We start from the raw sequence: 18,520 nt of genomic DNA, 5'->3' as shown, positions 1-18,520 counted from the left end.
GAGTCTCTCAATAGCAGACTTGATCAAGCAGAAGAATTAGTGACCTTGAAAACAAATGAAAAAGAATGAAGCTTACCTACAAGATCTAGAAAATGGCCTCAATAGGCAAATATAAGCATTATTGGCTTTAAACAGGAGGTAGAGAGAGAGGTGAGTGTAGAAAGTTTATTCAGATAAATAGAAATGGAACTTTTCAAACCTAGAGAAAGATATCAATATCCAAGTACCAGAAGGTTATAGAACACCAAGCAGATTTAACCCAAATAAAACCTTAAGATATTTAATCATCAAACTACCAAAGGTCAAGGATAAAGAAAGTGTCCTAATAGCAGCAAGAGAAAAGAAACAAACAACATATGAAGGAGTTCTAATACATGTGGCAGCAGACTTCTTAGTGGAAATCTTAAAGGTCAGGAGAGAGAGGCATGACAGATTCAAAATGATGAAAGAAAAAACTTTTATTCCAGAATATTGTGTCCAGCAAAAATACCCTTCAAATATGAAGAAGAGATTAAGGCTCTTCCACACAAACAAAAGCTAAGGGAAGAGCTTGTCAATATAATATCTGTCCTACAGGAAATGTTAAAGGGAGTTCTTTAATCTGAAAGAAAAGGATGTTAAAAAGCAATAAGCAATCATGTAAAATTCACTGGTAATGGAGGGTACACAGATACATACAGAATACCCCAACACTGTAATTGCGGTGTATAAACCACATATATTGGTTATATATTCATATACTGAGCAGGAAGACTAAAAGACAAACCTATCAAAAACAATAACTATGATGACTTTTAAAGAGATAGATGGTAGGCTGAGTGTGGTGGCTCACACCTGTAATCCCAGCACTTGAAGGGGTCGAGGTGAGCAGATCACAAGGTCAGGAGATCAAGACCATCCTGGCTAACATGGTGAAACCTTGTCTCTACTGAAAATACCAAAAATTAGCCAGGTGTGGTGGCATGTGCCTGTAGTTCCAGCTACTTGGAAGGCTGAAGCAAGAGAATTGCTTGAGTACGGGAGGCAGAGGTTGCAGTGAGCTGAGATCATGCCACTGCACTCCAGCTTGAATGACAGAGCCAGGCTCCATCTCAAAAAAAAAAAAAAAAAAAAAAAAAAAGAAAGAAAGAAAGAAGAAAAAAGAGATCTATAGTACAATAGTATAAAAAGATAGAAATAACAAAAAGTTTTAAAATGGGGACAAAGTGTAGTTTTTAGTTTTCTCTTTGCTTGTTTGTTGTTTTTTGGGATCAGAGTTAAAATGTTATCAGTTTAAAATAACAAATTATAAGATGTTATTTGCAAGCTCCATAGTATCCTCAAATCAAAAAACCTACAGAAATACATGAAAAATAAAAATCAAGAAATTAAAACATACTATCAGGGAAAATCACTTTTACACAAAGGAACACTGAAGGAAGGAGATAAGAGAGGCAGAAAAAACAACCAGAAACAAATGGCAACAGTAAGTCCTTACCTATCAATACTAACATAGAATGTAAATGCCCTAAAATTTCGAATTAAAAGATGTAGAATGACTAAAGGAATTAAGAAACAAGACCCAACTATATGCTGGCTACAAGAAACTCACTTTACCTATAAAGATACACACAGACTGAAAACAAAGGGTTGAACATGCTAATGGAAACCAAAAAAGTGCAAGAGTAGCTATACTTATATCAGAAAAAAATATATTTCTAGACAAAAATTATAAAGAGACAAAAAGAAATCACATGATTGCACTCCAGCCTGAACAACAGAGTAAGACTCCATCTCAAAAAAAAAAAGATCGATAGTACGACAGTATAAAAAGATATTAACAGAAATAACAAAAAGTTGTTATATTATCCCAACTATTATTTTATTGTGATAAAGGGGTCAATAGAGCAAGAGGCTATAGCAACTGTAAATATATGTGTACCCAACCCTGGAGCACACAGATTTACAAAGCAAATATTATTAGAGCTGGAGAGAGAGATAGATCTCAATACAATATTAGCTGGCGACCTCAGTGTCCCACTTTCAGCATTGGACAGACCATCCAAATAGAAAATCAACAAAGAAACATCAGATTAATCTGCACTATAGACCAAATGGACACAGCAGATATTTACATTTCATCCAACAGCTGCAAAATACACATTCTTCTCAGCACATGGATCGTTCTGAAGAATAGACATGACTGAGCACTGTGGCTCATGCCTGTAATCCCAGCACTTTGGGAGGCTGAGGTGGGCAGATTATGAGGTCAAGAGATCAAGACCATCCTGGCCAAAATGGTGAAACCCCATCTCTACTAAAAATACAAAAATTAGCTGGGCATGGTGGCACGTGCCTGTAGTCCCAGCTACTCAGGAGGCCGAGGCAGGAGAATTGCTTGAACCTGGGAGGCAGAGGTTGTACCATTGCACTCCAGCCTGGCAACAGAGAGAGACTCCATCTCAAAAAAAAAAAAAAAAAAAAAAAAGAATAGATCATATGTTAGGCCACAAAGTCTTAAAAAATTTTAATTGAAATAATATCAAGTATCTTCTCAGATCCTAATGGAATAAAACTAGAAATCAATAGAAAGAACTTTGGAAACTATACAAAAGCATGGAAATTAAGCAACTTACTCCTGAATGACCAGCAGCTCAATTAAGAAATTAAGAAGGAAATTTAAAAGTTTTTTGAAACAAATGAAAATGGAAACAAAACATACCCATACAAGATACAACAAAAGCAGCACTAAGAGGAAAGTTTATAGCAATAAGCACCTACATAAAAAAAAAAAGAAGTAGAAAAACTTCAAATCAAACAATCTAAATTATATGGTTTGGCTCTGTGCCCCCATCAAAATCTCATCTTGAATTGTAATCCCCACATGTTGGAGGAGTGGTCTGGTGGGAGGTGATTGACTCATGGGGGTGGTCTTAACCCCTTGCTGTTCTTATGACAGAACTCCCCCCGCCCCCCACCCCCACTGCTGTGTAAGATGTGCCTTGCTTTCCCTTCACCTTCCACCCTAATTGTAAGTTTCTTGAGGTCTCCCCAGCCACGTGGAACTGAGAGACAATTAAACTTTTGTTTATAAATTACTCAGTCACAGGTAGTATCTTTATAGCAGTGTGAGAACAAACTAATATATTAATAATACATCTTAAAGAATTAGAAAAGCAAGAGCAAACCAAACTCAAAATTAGTAGAAAGAAAATATAAAGATCAGAGCATAAATAACTAAAATTGAAACTAAAAAAAAATACAGGCTGGGCATGCTGGCTTATGCCTGCAATCCTAGCACTTTGGGAGGTCGATGGGGGTGGATCACTTCAGCTCAGGAGTTCGAGACCAGCCTGGCCAATGTGGTGAAACATAATCTCTACTAAAAATGCAAAAATTACCTGGGCATGGTGGTGTGCACCTGTAATCCCAGCTATTTAAGAGGCAGAGGCATGAGAATCACTTGAACCCAGAAGGCGGAGGTTAGTGTGAGATAAGATTGTGCCATGGCACTCCAGCCTGGGTGACAGAGACAGAGCAAGTCTCTGTTTAAAAAAATAAAAGGAGGAAGAAGAATAAATGAATGAACAAATAAATGAAGAAAACTAAAATAAATAAAAGCAGATATTTTAAAAAGAGATGTTACAACTGATACCACATAAATTCAAAGGATCAATAGAAACTACTATGAGCAACTATATGCCAATAAATTGGAAAATCTAGAAGAAATTGATAAATTCCTAGATACATACAAGATTGAAACATGAAGTAATCCAAACCTAAATAGACCAATAACAAGTAACAAGATCAAAGACATAGTGAAAAGTTTTCCAGGCTGGGTGCAGTGGCTCACACTTGTAATTCCAGCATTTTGGGAGGCCAAGACAAACAGATCATTTGAGGTCAGAAGTTCAAGACCAGCCTGGTCAACATGGTGAAACCCCATCTCTATTAAAAATACAAAAAATAGCCAGGCACGGTGGCATGCGCCTGTGGTCACAGCTACTTGGGAGGCTGAACCAGGAGAATTGCTTGAAACTTGGAGGTGGAGGTTGCAGTGAGCTGAAATTGTGCCATTACCCTCCATCCTGGGTGACAGAGCAAGACTCTGTCTAGAAAAACAAAGTTTTTCAGCAAAGAAAAGCACTGGATCTGATTTCTTTACTGCTGAAACCTACCAAACATTTAAAGAACTAAAATGAATCCTACTCAAACTATTCTTAAAAAATCAAGAAGGAGAGGATACTTCCAACTGAATTCTATAAGGCCAGTATTACCCTGATACCAAAACCAGACAAAGGCACACCAAAAAAGAAAACTACAGGGCAATACCTCTGATTAACATAGATGCAAAAATTCTCAATAAAACACAAGCAAACTGAATTCAACAACACATTAAAGTGGCCATTCACCATGACCAAGTGAAATTTATCCCAGGGATGCCAGGATGGCTCAACATATGAAAGATTTCTACAGTAAAAACTATAAAACACTTATGAAAGAAATGGAAGAAGACACATAAAAAATGAAAAGATAGGCTGAGCATGGTGGCTTATGCCTGTAATACCAGAACTTTGGAAGGCTGAGTTGTGTTGATCACCTGAGGTCAGGAGTTAGAGGCCAGTCTGACTAACATGGTGAAACCGCATCTCTATTAAAAATACAAAATATTAGCCAGGTGTGGTGACACATGCCTGTAATCCCAGCTACCCCTGGAGGCTGAGGCAGGAGGGTCGCTTGAACCTGGGAGGTGGAGGTTGCAGTGAGCTGAGATCGCGCCATTGCACTCCAGCCTGGGCAACAAGAGAGAAACTCTGTCTCAAAAAAAAAAAAAAAAAAAAAAAGGAAATACATTCCAAGTCCATTGATTGAAAGAATCAATGTTGTAAAAATGTTCATGTTACCTAAAGCAATCTATAGATACAATGCAATCCCTATCAAAATACCAATAACATTATTCACAGAAATAGAAAAAATAATCCTAAAATTTATATGGAAACACAAAAGATCCATAAGACCCAAATCCATCCTGAACAAAACTGAAATAATACATTATCTGACTTTGAAGTTTACTGTAAAACTATAGTAACTGAAACAGCATAGTACTGGCATAAAAACAGACACATAAACCAATGTAACAGTAGAGAATCCAGAAATAAATCCACACATCTACAATGAACTCATTTTTTACAAAGTTACCAAGAATAGCCATTGAGGAAAGAACAGACTTTTCAATAAATGGTGCTGGGAAAACTGGATATCTATATGCAGAAGAATGAAACTAGACCCCTATCTCTTGCCATATACAAAAATCAAATCAAAGTGGATTAAAGACTTATATCTGATACATGAAACTATGAAACTACGAAAAGAGAACATTGGGAATTCAAGACCAGCCTGGGCAACATAGTAAGACCTTGTCTCTACAGAAATAAAATAAAAATAGGCAGGTATGGTGGCTAACACCTACAGTCCCAGCTACTCAGGTGGCTGAAATGGGAGAATCACTTGAGCTCAGGAGTCCAAGGTTGCAGTGAGGTATGAATGCACCACTGTACTACAGCCTGGTAGATGGAGGGAGACCTTGTTGAAAGAAAGAAAAAGAGTAATAAATAAATAAAAGAAGAGAAGAGAAAAGAAAAGACAAGATATTAGGGAAATGTTACAAGACATCAATCTGGGCAAAGACTTCTTGTGTAGTACCTCAAAAGCACAGGCAACTAAAGCAAATATGGATAATTGGGATCACTTCAAGCTAAAAAGCTTCTGCACAGCAAAAGAAACAATTGAGAAAGTGAAGAGACAATCCACAGAATGAGAGAAAATATTTTTAAACTACCCATCTGAAAAGGGGTTAATAACTAGAATATATAGAGAGCTTAAACAACCCAATGGGAAAAAATAAAATAATCCAATTTTAAAATGGGCAAAATATTTGATTAGACATTTCTCAAAAAAAAAAAGACATATGAATGGCCAAGTAGGCGAAAAAATGTTCAACATCACTAATCATCAGAAAAATACAAATTAAAACTACAATGAGATAATATCTCACTCTAGTTAAAATAACTTTTATCCAAAAGACAGGCAATAATGAATGCTGGCAAAGAAGTGGAAGAAGAGGAACCCTGGTACACTGTTGGTAGGAATGTAAATTAGTACAGCCACTATGGAGAACATTATGGAGGGTCCTCAAAAAACTAAAAATAGAGCTACTATATTATCCAGTAACGTCATTGTTAAGCATATATCCAAAAGAAAGACCAGTATATTGAAGAGATCTCTGCACTTGATGCTTATTGCATGGAGTGCAGATTTACGTTTACACTGCACAATAGCCAAGATTTGGAATCAAGTTAAGTGTCTATCAGTGGATGAATGGTTAAAGAAAATGTACATATACACAATAGAATATTATTCAGCCATAAAAATGGAATCTTGTCATTTGCAACAATATGGATGGAACTGTAGGACATTAGGTCAAGTGAAATAACCCAGGCACAAAAAGACAAATTTTGCATGTTCTCACTCATGTGCAAAAATTAAAACAATTGAGATCATAGAGATAGACAGTAGAATGATGGTTACCAGAAACTGGGAAGGGTAGTGGGGATGGGGGAAACTATAGATGGTTAATGGGTTGCAAAAATATAGTTAGATAAAAATGAATAAGCTCTAGTATTAGCACAACAGGGTGACTATAGTCAACGATAATTTATTTTATATATAATATAGTTTTGTTGTATATATATACGTAGTTTTGTTTTGTTTTTTAGAGATAGGATCTTACTTTGTGGCTCATGCCAGAGTGCAGTGGCACAATCATAGTTCACTGCAGCCTCGAATTCTGAGCTCAAATGATCTTCCAGCCTCAGTCTCCTGAGTAGCTAGGACTATAAGTGTGCACCACTTCATCCAGCTGATTTTTAAAAATATTTTGTAAAGACGAGGTATTGCTATGTTGCCCAGGCTGGTCTCAAACATCTGCCCTCACGTGATCCTGCTGCCTCAGCCTCCCAAATTTTTATTGTATAATTACAAATAACTGAAAGTGGAATTGGAATATTTCTAACAGAAAGAAATAATATATGCTCAAGGTGGCAAATACCCCAATTACCCACATACGATTATTACACACTATTTGCCTGTATCAAAACATCACATGTACCCCCTACATTTATACAGCTATGATGTATCCATAATAATTAAAAATAATAATAATAGAAAGAAGTAGGGTCTGATGACAGAGAAGACCCTGGTGGCCAAGATGAGGAAGCACATGGTAGGAGTCGGAGGGATGGTGAAGAGGACACAGTGGCTTGAGACTCTGGAGCAGAGGTGGTAAGGCCATCGGTGGGAGTGAGAAAATGTCAGTGAGAACAGCTGGGGCAACAGGCGAGAAGGCTGTGCTGGCAGAAGGAAAGCCAGGGATGGGGTGGAAAAGAGTGTGGTGGGGCAGGGCCCACTGATCAGGAGGAGACAGTGAGGGATAATTGCTGGGAGCCTAGATGAGGGACAGAGTGGGCAGGCGGACCTGTGTGAGGCACTCCAGCAGGGATGTGACAAACAGGCCTGGTGGGATCCACTGAGAAGTGAAGGCCAGTGCTTATTGCAGTGAGGAGAATCACACCATGTCCCCATGTGGGGCAGCCCAGGAAAGGGGTTTGGAAAGGATTTGGGCTTTCATCAGATGATTCTGGTGGATGTTCCAAGAAGCAGAGTTTGCTCTGTACTGGATGCTGTCAGGAAAAAGATAATTCTATGATTGGTATCTTAATCAATGTTATCTAGAAGGAGGGAGAAATGAAATGAAGCTCAGCTGTAATTGGCACAGCAGCAGTGACCCGCATTAGCCAGAATAGGTGGACGCTTGGTTATTTTTGTGACTTGAAACACATTCATGTTTTGGTCTGTGCTCAGACATGACTCTAGAGTGGTCTTATTTTTGCCTTGAACCATTACATTCAGAGTGGCTTTATCTGATGTTGATGTCCTGTGAAATTGCTTATGTTCAACAGGAGAACAACACCTGTGAGGTCAGGCCAGCTCCTGGAAACACCAAAGCCTGGGGGTTCCAGGCCAGTTCCTGGCTATCAGAAGTTACTTTTTCTCTTCCTCAATCCCCCTCTTTGGTCAAGGGCAGGTGAAATCAGCCCACAGAATCCATGACATGCAGATTTCAACCACCGTCAAGACCAGGAGGATGTCCAGGAAGCATGGTCTGTAGTTGGGCTAGAGCTAATCCCTCCTCCTGTTGCAGGATGAGCTGTTGAGACCTTTGACTTGACAATGGGTACAGAGCAGCATTTCAGATTTTGGACAGTGTATATCAACCAACTGTACCACAGGCCATTATTGGAAACAAAAGGATGATGAATCTTATGAAGGGTCTTAATGACAGGATCCCAGATTATAAAACCCACGTGAAGAAACATGTCCCAGAGTCCAGATGGGTCTTTCAGGGAGACAGATGGGTTTTTGTTTGTCCTAATATTTGCTGTTTTGCTTGCCCAGTAATGTGTAAGTGCAGCAAGAAACGTTTGTGATAGTATCAACTCCTCCTTGGCTAGCTGACAGAAAATCATGGTGTTCAATGGGCCTCAAGATTCCTAGGTCCTGTCATAACAATCTTATCAGGATTATGTCACTGGCAGGTAGGACACACACTGGAAACATCCTCAGCAATATCCTTAAATTACCCTATCAACTTTGGTTCAATACTTCTGACAATTGTTCTCTGCTATTGTGGGTAATATCACAAAATAGTTTTGCTAATTTCCATTTTTATTATGGCTACCTCCTTCCATAATAGCAAAGCGTGTCAGGATTCTTTAATTTTCAATTCTACAGGGGTTCCTGTAGTAATCAGGTGATATTTTTGTTGCTGTTTCTAAAGCACTGCAAAGTCATTCCCCCACATCAAATACCTCCTGTTGTATCAACATATTTACTTTTGTAGCTTGGCAGATCTGGGAGGGAACAATTAATTTAGCCCAACTAAATGAATACAATTTCTTAGAAAAGCTTTGACTATGATAATATAGCCTGAAAAGCTATTTTTTTTTTTTTTTTTTTTTTTTTTTTTTTTTTTTTTTAGTGGAGTCTGTCTGCCAGGCTGTAGTGCAGTGGTGCAATCATAGCTCGCTGTAGCCTTGAACTCTCAGGCTGAAGCAATCTTCCCATCTGTCTCCTGAGCAGCTGGGACTGCAGGCATGTGCCACCACACCCAGTTAAGTTAAAAAAATTTTGTTTGTTTTAGATGTGGGGTCTCTTTATGTTGCCCAGGCTGGTCTCAAACTCCTGGCCTCAAGCCATCTCCCTGCCTCAGTCTCCCAAGTTGCTGGGGTTACAGGCGTGAGCCACCATGCCTGACTATACTTGACAATTTTTAGTTTCACTTTTTAAGTGTAAATAATCTACAACCACAATTAAATCAGTTCTTTAAGGGAATCTTGTGCAGGGTATGGATAGTTCCCTAAGAGGGATAAGTTGCTGCTTTTTTGGGTGAAGGAAGAAAGTGGCTGGTTTTAGAGTGTTGCAATATAGCAAAGCAACAACAATTCATGAGAGACTAGGTAAATGGCTGAAAAGTGCTGAGAGTTTATTGTCATTAGAAGACTCTGTACAGCACAGCATGGGAAGCCATCAAGTTTAGTGGAAACCCTGGAACTAAATCAACTGAAGTTTTTGCTTTTGTTGCTGCTGCCATAGTTCTCAGATGAGGTGAATATGTCTTGGCTATTGGATCTTGTGAATTAAGCAATGGACCCTGGTGATTTCCACTTAGTTGAATCAGTACGTTAGTGCCTGGTCAGCTTTATAATAAAAAGAAAAGACATATGGACGACATGTGAATCTAGAATAATGGAAATAATCTTTTGAGAGTCAGTTATTGTACCACTCTTTTTTAATATTTCTCTTTTTTTTTGAGACAGGACTTGGCCCTGTTGCCCAGGCTGGAGTGCAGTGGTGCAGTCATAGCTCACCACAGCCTCAAACTTCCAGACTCAAGCGATCCTTCTATCTTGGCATCCCAAAGCACTAGGAATACAGGAATGGGAGTGGGGCAGGGGAGGGGGGCGCAATTCCCTGCTGTTTATATTATCTTTAAAGTGATCAACAAATTTTCTTTTTCTCAGATAATAAAGAAAACTAGAGAACAGGAAATGAATTGTTTATTTTTCTTCTTGAGCACTTATTTCATGTCTTTTTAATAATTTTGAGGCAAAAAATGAACAGAAATAATATCCAAATACATTTTCATAGTTCGTTAATTGATTACCATTCTAACACATAAAGGTAAGAATTTTAGTGACCAGTGTTTTGTATCTGACTCTTATTTTAGAATTTCCAGTCTTCCAAAGATTCCTTATTAATTATTTACCTCAGGTCTTAATTGAGAGAAAAAATTTGATGTAGAAAAGCAGATTTTGATAGATATACATGAAGAGAGGCAAATGGTTCAGATGGTAATTTGGACACTTGAAAATTTTAACAAGCTGTATGATAAAAAAGCCAGCACTTATTAATCCTCAAAGTATGGAAAGGAAGGAAGGGATATTACCTATGTTAAGCAAAACTATCTCAGTTTGGGAAAAACAAGACAATCTCCTCATGGAGGTTTCTTTGCTTTTTAAGGTACCTCCCAAAGAAGCAATCTTGTTCATGTCAAAAGCTCCCTAAAATGGCCTGTGCAACTCCAAATTGTCCTTAGTGAAACTGTGCCAGTTAGATAATAGGCATACAAGTTAGTATTCTTAGGAAAAAAAAAAAAATGAAGAAAACAGGCATTTGGGCTGAAACAGGCACAATTTTAGATTGAGGAGAACCTAAGAGAATTGCAGTGGTCCCTAAGGGTAGTGTTTGAGTAACTTGTATTGTTGGGCTTGACCAAAGGCCATGGTCACCACCAGATCCCAGGCAAAACCTCCTTAAAGAAGACAGGTGACAATAAACAAAGCAATATTCAGAGACACAAAGTCAAAATTGAGAAATACACCTTTATAAGGTTTTGAAATGATGATATGAGGCAAATGAATGCCAATCTGAAGAAACTTTCTAAACTACACAGTCACTATGATAAGCTCTAGGATCAATTTATCAGGCTTGGCTGGCTGACTTTAAGGAGGCCTCCATGAGCCCTGCCTCCTGGTGGTCACAACTTTGTGTAATTCCTCCCTTCCTTGAGTGTAGGTACGAACTTCAACTTGTTCTTAATGAATGGAATGCAAAAAGGGTGATGCGAGATACATGATTGCATTTATGTGATAACCTAAGAGTGCAGTGCCCATCTTGCTAGTCTCTCTCCAATGCCGGTTTTGAAGAAGCAACTTGCCATGAATCCTACATATAGGGGTAGGATTCACCCACACACCCCGACCCAGCGATGGATGAACAAATTCACTCAAACACAAATCTCCAGTGAAAGAGTGGGCTAGGGCCATCTGTGGCCACTCACTGACACTCCTGAGAGAGATAGCAGCCACAGCCCAACCAGGCATTTATTCAGTATAGATTTAACAACAGAGGCTCTGAGTCAACACACTTGTGGATACTAGTTAAAGGCCAGGTTCCGAGGCCTAAAGCAAACACCTTTTGAGGGTAATAAACTTCTGCCAACCCCCAAGTAGGAGGCAGTGAAGTGTGGATGGGCAAAGATTGGTCTTAGGACAACAAGCCATTTAGATAAATTCCTTTGTGTTCTCCTGTTAACTGCCCTATGCTTCAAGTCTCAAGATAAAAGAACTAGCTGCCTTCAGCCCATTCTTTCCTGGTTTTACAAAACATTCTGGTCTTCCAAGGTTTGCGATTATTTTATAATGTTTTAGTTTTGCCAACAACCCTGATCAATCCCCCATACCTACAGCCATAAGGAAAGAAATTCTGCCAACAACCTGAGAGTGCTTGGGAGTAGATCCTTTACCTGTCAAGGATATGATGCGCACCTGGCCTGGGCAGACATGTTTTCCAGCACTGAGATCCTAAGCAGACTACCCAGCTAAAGCCATGCCCAGACTTCTGACCCACAGACATTGTGAGACAGTAAGTGTGTGTTGTTTTAAGCAGCTAAGTTTGTGGTAATTTGTTCTGCAGCAATAGAAAACTAACGCCACTGGCTTATGCCCATATTCTCACAAAAGACTTTTCTTCTTGTAGACAATTTCATTTCTAAATACTCAACTTTAGATCCCCTCTTCTAGCTATGGGCTGTTGAGGTTAAAATGTTACTCAAACTTTTCTTACTATTTGAATAAAAATTGACTATGGTATTTTCCCCAATTTACGCAATGTTAATATTAGTACAGTAAGGCTAGGCATGGTGGCTCATACATTTATTCCCAGCACTTCGGGAAGCTGAGGCAGGAGAATCATTTGAGATTAGGAGTGCTAGATCAGCATGGGCAACACAGCAAGACTTTGCCTCTACAAAAAAATTTAAAAAGTACTACCTGGGAGTGGTGACATGCACCTGTAGTCCTAGCCACACAGGAGCCTTAGGTGGGAGGATCACTTGAGCCTAAGCTTACAGTGAGCTGTGACCACACCACTGCCCTCCAGCCTGGGTGACAGAGTGAAACCCTGTCTCCAAAGGGAAAAAAAAGTAAGCGCAGTAAAAGAGATGGCACTAAATTAGCAGAGGCTGCTTTTATTTACACAGACGTCTTCAACCCCACATAGGCAAGGACACCGTATGTTGTGGCATACAGGTTTCTTTCCAACTAGACTGAGCTCTTAGAAGTTAGTGTCCTTTGGCTTTATATCCCCTCCAGGCCTTACACATGCTGGATATTCAATAACTATGGAATTAAAACCACAATTGCCTTTAAGCTTATTTATTAATGGGATCTGGTTTCACTTCAGGTGCTACTTCCATTTTGATGCAATGATCAAAACCATTAAGATCTATGACAGGATGGATATTGGGACAATAAGCATGACAATGTCATTGTTGCCAAGCCAAATTTTATAAGAGGCAAAGGAAAGCAAAGGATGACTAGAATGCAGAGGTCCTTCATCATCTTCTTCAATTAGCTGTCACAGGATTTCCCACTATTAAACCTCCCTTACAATTCTTACTTCTCCCCACCTCCAGGTATCTGAAATAAACAAAAAAAGGAAATAAAATAATTCTCCCTGAGATTTCTGCCTCCTTCTTTTTTCTTTTCAATAGCAACCTCAACTGTTGACAGAGGTTCCTTAGGATCCAAAGAACAATTTTGAAGCTGAAAACAGAATAGTCTGTTTTTGAATAAATCCTAATATATTTTCATTTCATACCCTTGTTCCATGAGGAAAAAATTTACATAGAGATGAATATGTTTTGTTCAGGCAGTGTGCAATAATAAAGATTAGGCCAAATTAGATTTATCGTTAGAAAATAAATGCTCGTTGTGGTATTAAATTTAGGGATAAAATGAACCCATATTCACATACATACTTATAGACATTAAAACACAAAACAGATAATCTAGCTGGCATCCAGTGTTTCTCAACTTTGGCTGAATCTCTGTTCACTAGAACAGACTATAAGTTCCAAAAGGTGGGGACCATGTTTTGGTCAGCTTTGCATTTCTTCAACACATAGCACAGTGTTTATGTAAAGAGTCACTCACAGAAATTGTTGAATTCACTTAAAAAAAACAATTTTGGTTGAGTACAGTGGCTCATGCCTGTAATCCCAGCACTTTGGGAGGCTGAGGCAGGAGGATGGCTTGAACCCAGGAGTTTGAGACCAGCTCGTGCAACACAATGAGTCCCTGTCTATAAAAAAACTTTTAAAAATTAGCTGGGTGTGGCGGCACACTGCCTGTAGTCCCAGCTACTCTGGAGGCCGAGGTGGGAGGATCACTTGAGCCTGGGAGGTCGAGGCTGCAGTGAACTGAAATCATGCCACTGTATTCCAGTTTGGGTGAGAGAGCAAGACCCTGTCTCAAAAACAACAGCACCACCACAATTTTTATAAAATAGTTAATGATGCTTGCTAAGGTGGCAGTAGACCCGAAGCTAGTTGTTCAAACAATGCCATTCTTACCAGTTTTGGAGTGAAAAAGTGAAAGGGAAAGGGCAGAGAATTAAACCAAATTACACTAAAATCTCCAAGTCTGTAGTAAAAAAGAATTGTAGCAGGTTTAGTCAGTGAAAATGGTTTTTAAAACACATTTTAATGAAAACACTTTCTCACTATCTTTAAATAAAAACAATTTGGATTTTACAATTGGAAGCTGGTCAGGCACTAGGCCTCATCTGCTTTCTGCTCCACAGGTTTCAGATGCCATTGCACTACTAATTCCCCAGTGCTTTTGAGGCATGTGTTAGACATGTTCTCCTCTGTTGGAAGTCCTTGTGGCAACTTCAAGGGCTTGATTCTGTGACACAAGAAAATGTGTTTAGATAGGAGGAATAAGTTCTAGTGTTCTATACCCTGCAAGATAACTATAGTTAACAATAACACATAGTTTCAAATAGCTAGAAGGAGGAAACTGAACGCTCCCAACACGAAGAAATGATAATGTCTGAGATGATGGATATGCCAATTACCCTGATTGGATCACTGTACTTTATTATATATTGAAACGTCACTATGCACCCCATAAATATGTAAGATTATTACCTGTCAATTAAAAAACCAAAATTTTAGTTTTTTAAAAAGTTTTTGGCCGGGAATCTCAGCACTTTGGAAGGCTGAGGTGGGTGGATCACCAGAGGTCAGGAGTTCGAGACCAGCCTGACCAACATGGTGAAACCCCGTCTCTACTAAAAATACAAAAAATTAGCTGGGCATGGTGGCAGGGGCCTGTAATCCCGGCTAGTTGGGAGGCTGAGGCAGGAGAATGACTTGAACCCAGGAGGCAGAGGTTGCAGTGAGCTGAGATCACACCACTGCACTCCAGCCTCAGCAACAGAGCAACACTCTGTCTCAAAAAAAAAAAAAAAAAAAAAAAGAATTACACAAGGCAATACATTTTAAAAACAGCTAAGAAGAAACAACAAACCTTATCAAATGCTTAACCACTTTCAATTTTGCATTCACTGAAGGGATATTCTTGTGAACTTGAGGGGTATGTGCCTGTGAACAACAACAACAAATCAATGTGAAAAGCACATAGTTCTATGTTTCAGTAAAATGTTAAATTGAAGGCTCATTCTAAGTCAAATTTATGTTACCTTAAGTAATATACAAGAAATATTATCTTAAAGTTTTAAAAGTATAAAATTTAAAGCAAATGTAAACAACATTAAAGATAATTAAAATAATTGCATACTTTTTCTAATTTAAGCATCTTTATTATATCTTTTTCCCAATATGGACGTCTTCTTGTACTTTTTATTCTGGTAACAATATGCAGTTTATGAGGGTTCTGTGGATCCCCACCATATTTTTCATGATCTTCAGGTGAGGCCTGAAACACCTAGAAAGGAAGAATTATAAATGGTGAATTTTCAACTTACACAGTTTCTATGTACCGCCCATTTTTTCTTAAAAGACGCATACACATACACAACTACATAATTATCTCATCCTTAATCATTATGTAATCCTCAACCTCAAATAGAACATTTCTATCAGTTTGATTATTCAGATAGACGGAGTTTAACCTGTAGAACAAAGATGACATTAAATAATGTAAACGCCAGGAGAATCTGTAAGCACTGCTGTGAGCTGGGCACTGGGTTACATCTTCTTCCCTCCCTATTCTCAGGTGAAGGGCTGACTGTCAAATGGGAGAACAAATGTAAGTTAAAAATGAAAATAAAACATAAGTATTATAAAAAGAATCTGCAAAGTATTATGAGAATACAAATGACTAATGAACTCTGCCTATGATGTATGAGAAATAGTGCCACAGAGCAAATATTTGAATTAATTATCTAAGAATCAAAAGGTACTAAGAAGCTATCCCACAGAAACACTCCTCTAAGTATACAAAATGTACCAAATAAGGATGTGTATTGTAATACTATTTGTAATACTAAAAAATTTAAAGGCAACTCATGCTCCTCACTAGGATAACTACATTATGGTGCCTCCATTCTAAATAAAACGATTAATAATAAAAATAAGTAAAATGATGCAAATACGCAAATTCTTTTTTTTTTTTTTTTTTGAGACGGAGTCTCACTTTGTGGCACAGGCTGGAGTGCAATGGTGCAATCTTGGCTCACTGCAACCTCTGCCTCCCAGGTTCAAGTGATTCTCTTGCCTCAGCCTCCCGAGTGGCTGGGATTACAGGCACATGCCACCATGCCCAGCTAATTTTTGTATTTTTAGTGCAGACAGGATTTCACCATGTTGGCCAGGCTGGTCTCAAACTCCTGACCTCAAGTGATCCACCTGCCTCGGCCTCCCAAAGTGCTGGGATTACAGGCGTGAGCCACCACACCTGGTGCAAATACACAAATTCTAATGTATCCTACAGGATACAATATTACCATTAAAATGAATGAGGTTTTATTATTTTTGCAGGTCCTCACATTGAATGATGGCCATAATATATTCTTAGGCAAAAAACAAAAAGAAATGTCCACACAATTATGTGTTGTAAGACGTTATGTGCATCTGTACAAAATATGTGAGTGTGCATATGTAATATATTCTATAAATACTGCTTCTAAGACTCACATTAGATCGAGTCACATCTGAGGAATCAGATTGAGAAAAAAAATTGACCCCCCAAAAGATGGTATTTTTAATAAAAAAGAATGTTATTCAAAGATTAAAAATAGTATTGTAGAAATGTATACAGTGTAAAAGTGTTCCTATTTCTCCACAGCCTCATCAGCATCTATTGTTTCTTGACTTTTTAATAATCACCATTCTCACTGGCATGAGATGGTATCTCATTGTGGTTTTGATTTGCATTTGTCTAATGATCAGTGATGATGAGCTTTTTTTCATGTTTGTTGGCCACATAAACACTTCTCTTTTGAGAAGTGTCTGTTCATATCCTTTGCTCATTTTTTGATAGGGTTTTTTTTTTCTTGTAAATTTGTTTAAGTTCCTTGTAGATTCTGGATATTAGACCTTTGTCAGATGAGCAGACTGCAAAATTTTTCTCCCATTCTGTAGGTTGCCTGTTCGCTCTGATGCTAGTTTTCTTTTGCTGTGCAGAAGCTCTTTAGTTTAAGCAGATCCCATTTGTCAATTTTGGCTCTTGTTGCAATTGCTTTTGGTATTTTAGTCATGAAGTCTTTGCCCATGCCTATATCCTGAACGGTATTGCCTATGTTTTCTTCTAAGGTTTTTATCATTTTACACTGTTGGTGGGAATGTAAATTAGTTTTGCTTGTTTATATTTTTCTAGGGATTTGGAAGAGATTAGGATGAGAAGGATGGTGGAGATCGGAGGAAGGGGTAAGTGCATTAAAGAATGGTGAGACTATTTAAAGGAACAATAGGAAAGAACACAAAATATTTTGGAAAAGCAAGTGGTTCAGGGTAGCTAATATAGAAAAAAGCATGAAAAGTCACGAGGGAATCAAGTTAAACTATGCACAACTATGTTGAGCCTTTACAATGACTTGAAAAATAAAAATATTTCATTTTGTTTTGAGACAGGGTCTCACTGTGTTGCCCAGGCTGGAGTGCACCAGTGTGACCATGGCTCACTACAGCCTTGACCTCTTGGGCTAAAGTGATCCTCTCATCTCAGACCCCTGAGAAGATGGGACTACAGGCATGCACCAGCACACCTAGCTAATTAAAAAAAATTTTTTTGTAGATATGGAGTCATACTATGCTGCCCAGGCTGGTCCTGAATTCCTGGACTCAAACAATCCTCCAGTCCCAGCCTCCTAAAGTGCTAGCAATACAGGCATGAGCCATTGTACCTGGATGAGATTTCTGATAAAAGAACACCAACCACATTAAAGGTATCAAAGTAGTCAATGGTAATACTGTTTTATCTTTTAAGAAAATCAATGGAGAATGATAGTCCCCAAGAGCTAGGGAGAGGGGAAAATGGGGATCTTGCTCTGTTGCCCAGACTGGAGGGCAGTGGCGAAATTATAGGTCACTACAGCTTTAACCACCTGACATTCAGCAGTCCTCCCCACTCAGCCTCCTGAGTAGCTAGGACTACAGGTGTGAACCACAACACCCACCTAATTTTTTTTTAGACTGGGTCTCCCTATGTTCTCTAGGTTGGCAATTATTATTTAGTGGATATAGAGTTTCAGTTTTGCAAGATGAAAGGAGTTCTGGAGATGGCTGGTCGTGATGACAGTTACGCAGCAATGTCAATGTACTTAATGCCACTGAATAGTACACTTCAAAGTGGTTAAGATGGTAAATGTTACATGTGTATTTTACCACAATAAAAAATATTAGGAAAGCTGGGCGTGGTGGCTCAAGCCTGTAATCCCAGCACTTTGGGAGGCCGAGGCGGGTGGATCACAAGGTCAAGAGATCGAGACCATCCTGGTCAACATGGTGAAACCCCGTCTCTACTAAAACTACAAAAAATTAGCTGGGCAAGGTGGCGCATGCCTGTAACCCCAGCTACTCAGGAGGCTGAGGCAGGAGAATTGCCTGAACCCATGA

General features: G+C 38.7%; 1 protein-coding gene across 6 annotated transcripts in view; it reads right to left on the bottom strand.

Moving 5' to 3' along the window:
• Positions 1–12,605: 12,605 nt before the first annotated feature.
• Positions 12,606–18,520, bottom strand: part of MRPL30 (mitochondrial ribosomal protein L30) — a 12,557-nt gene continuing 6,642 nt past the window's right edge. For all 6 annotated transcript variants that reach the window (XM_032255431.1, XM_032255430.1, XM_032255432.1 and 3 more), the window contains 3 exons: positions 15,243–15,389; positions 14,973–15,046; positions 12,606–14,345 (listed from right to left, as the gene is read on the bottom strand). In XM_032255431.1, the coding sequence (XP_032111322.1) occupies positions 14,213–14,345; positions 14,973–15,046; positions 15,243–15,389 (354 nt within the window). In that variant the 3' untranslated portion in view covers positions 12,606–14,212. The remainder of the gene's footprint in view (positions 14,346–14,972; positions 15,047–15,242; positions 15,390–18,520) is intronic.

Source organism: Sapajus apella, unplaced genomic scaffold (assembly GCF_009761245.1).
Source record: "Sapajus apella isolate SASKATOON/1434 unplaced genomic scaffold, GSC_monkey_1.0 scaffold89, whole genome shotgun sequence".
Taxonomy (NCBI): Eukaryota; Metazoa; Chordata; class Mammalia; order Primates; family Cebidae; genus Sapajus; species Sapajus apella.
The sequence above is the reverse complement of the archived record's forward strand: the minus strand, read 5'-3'. Positions and strand labels throughout refer to the sequence as shown.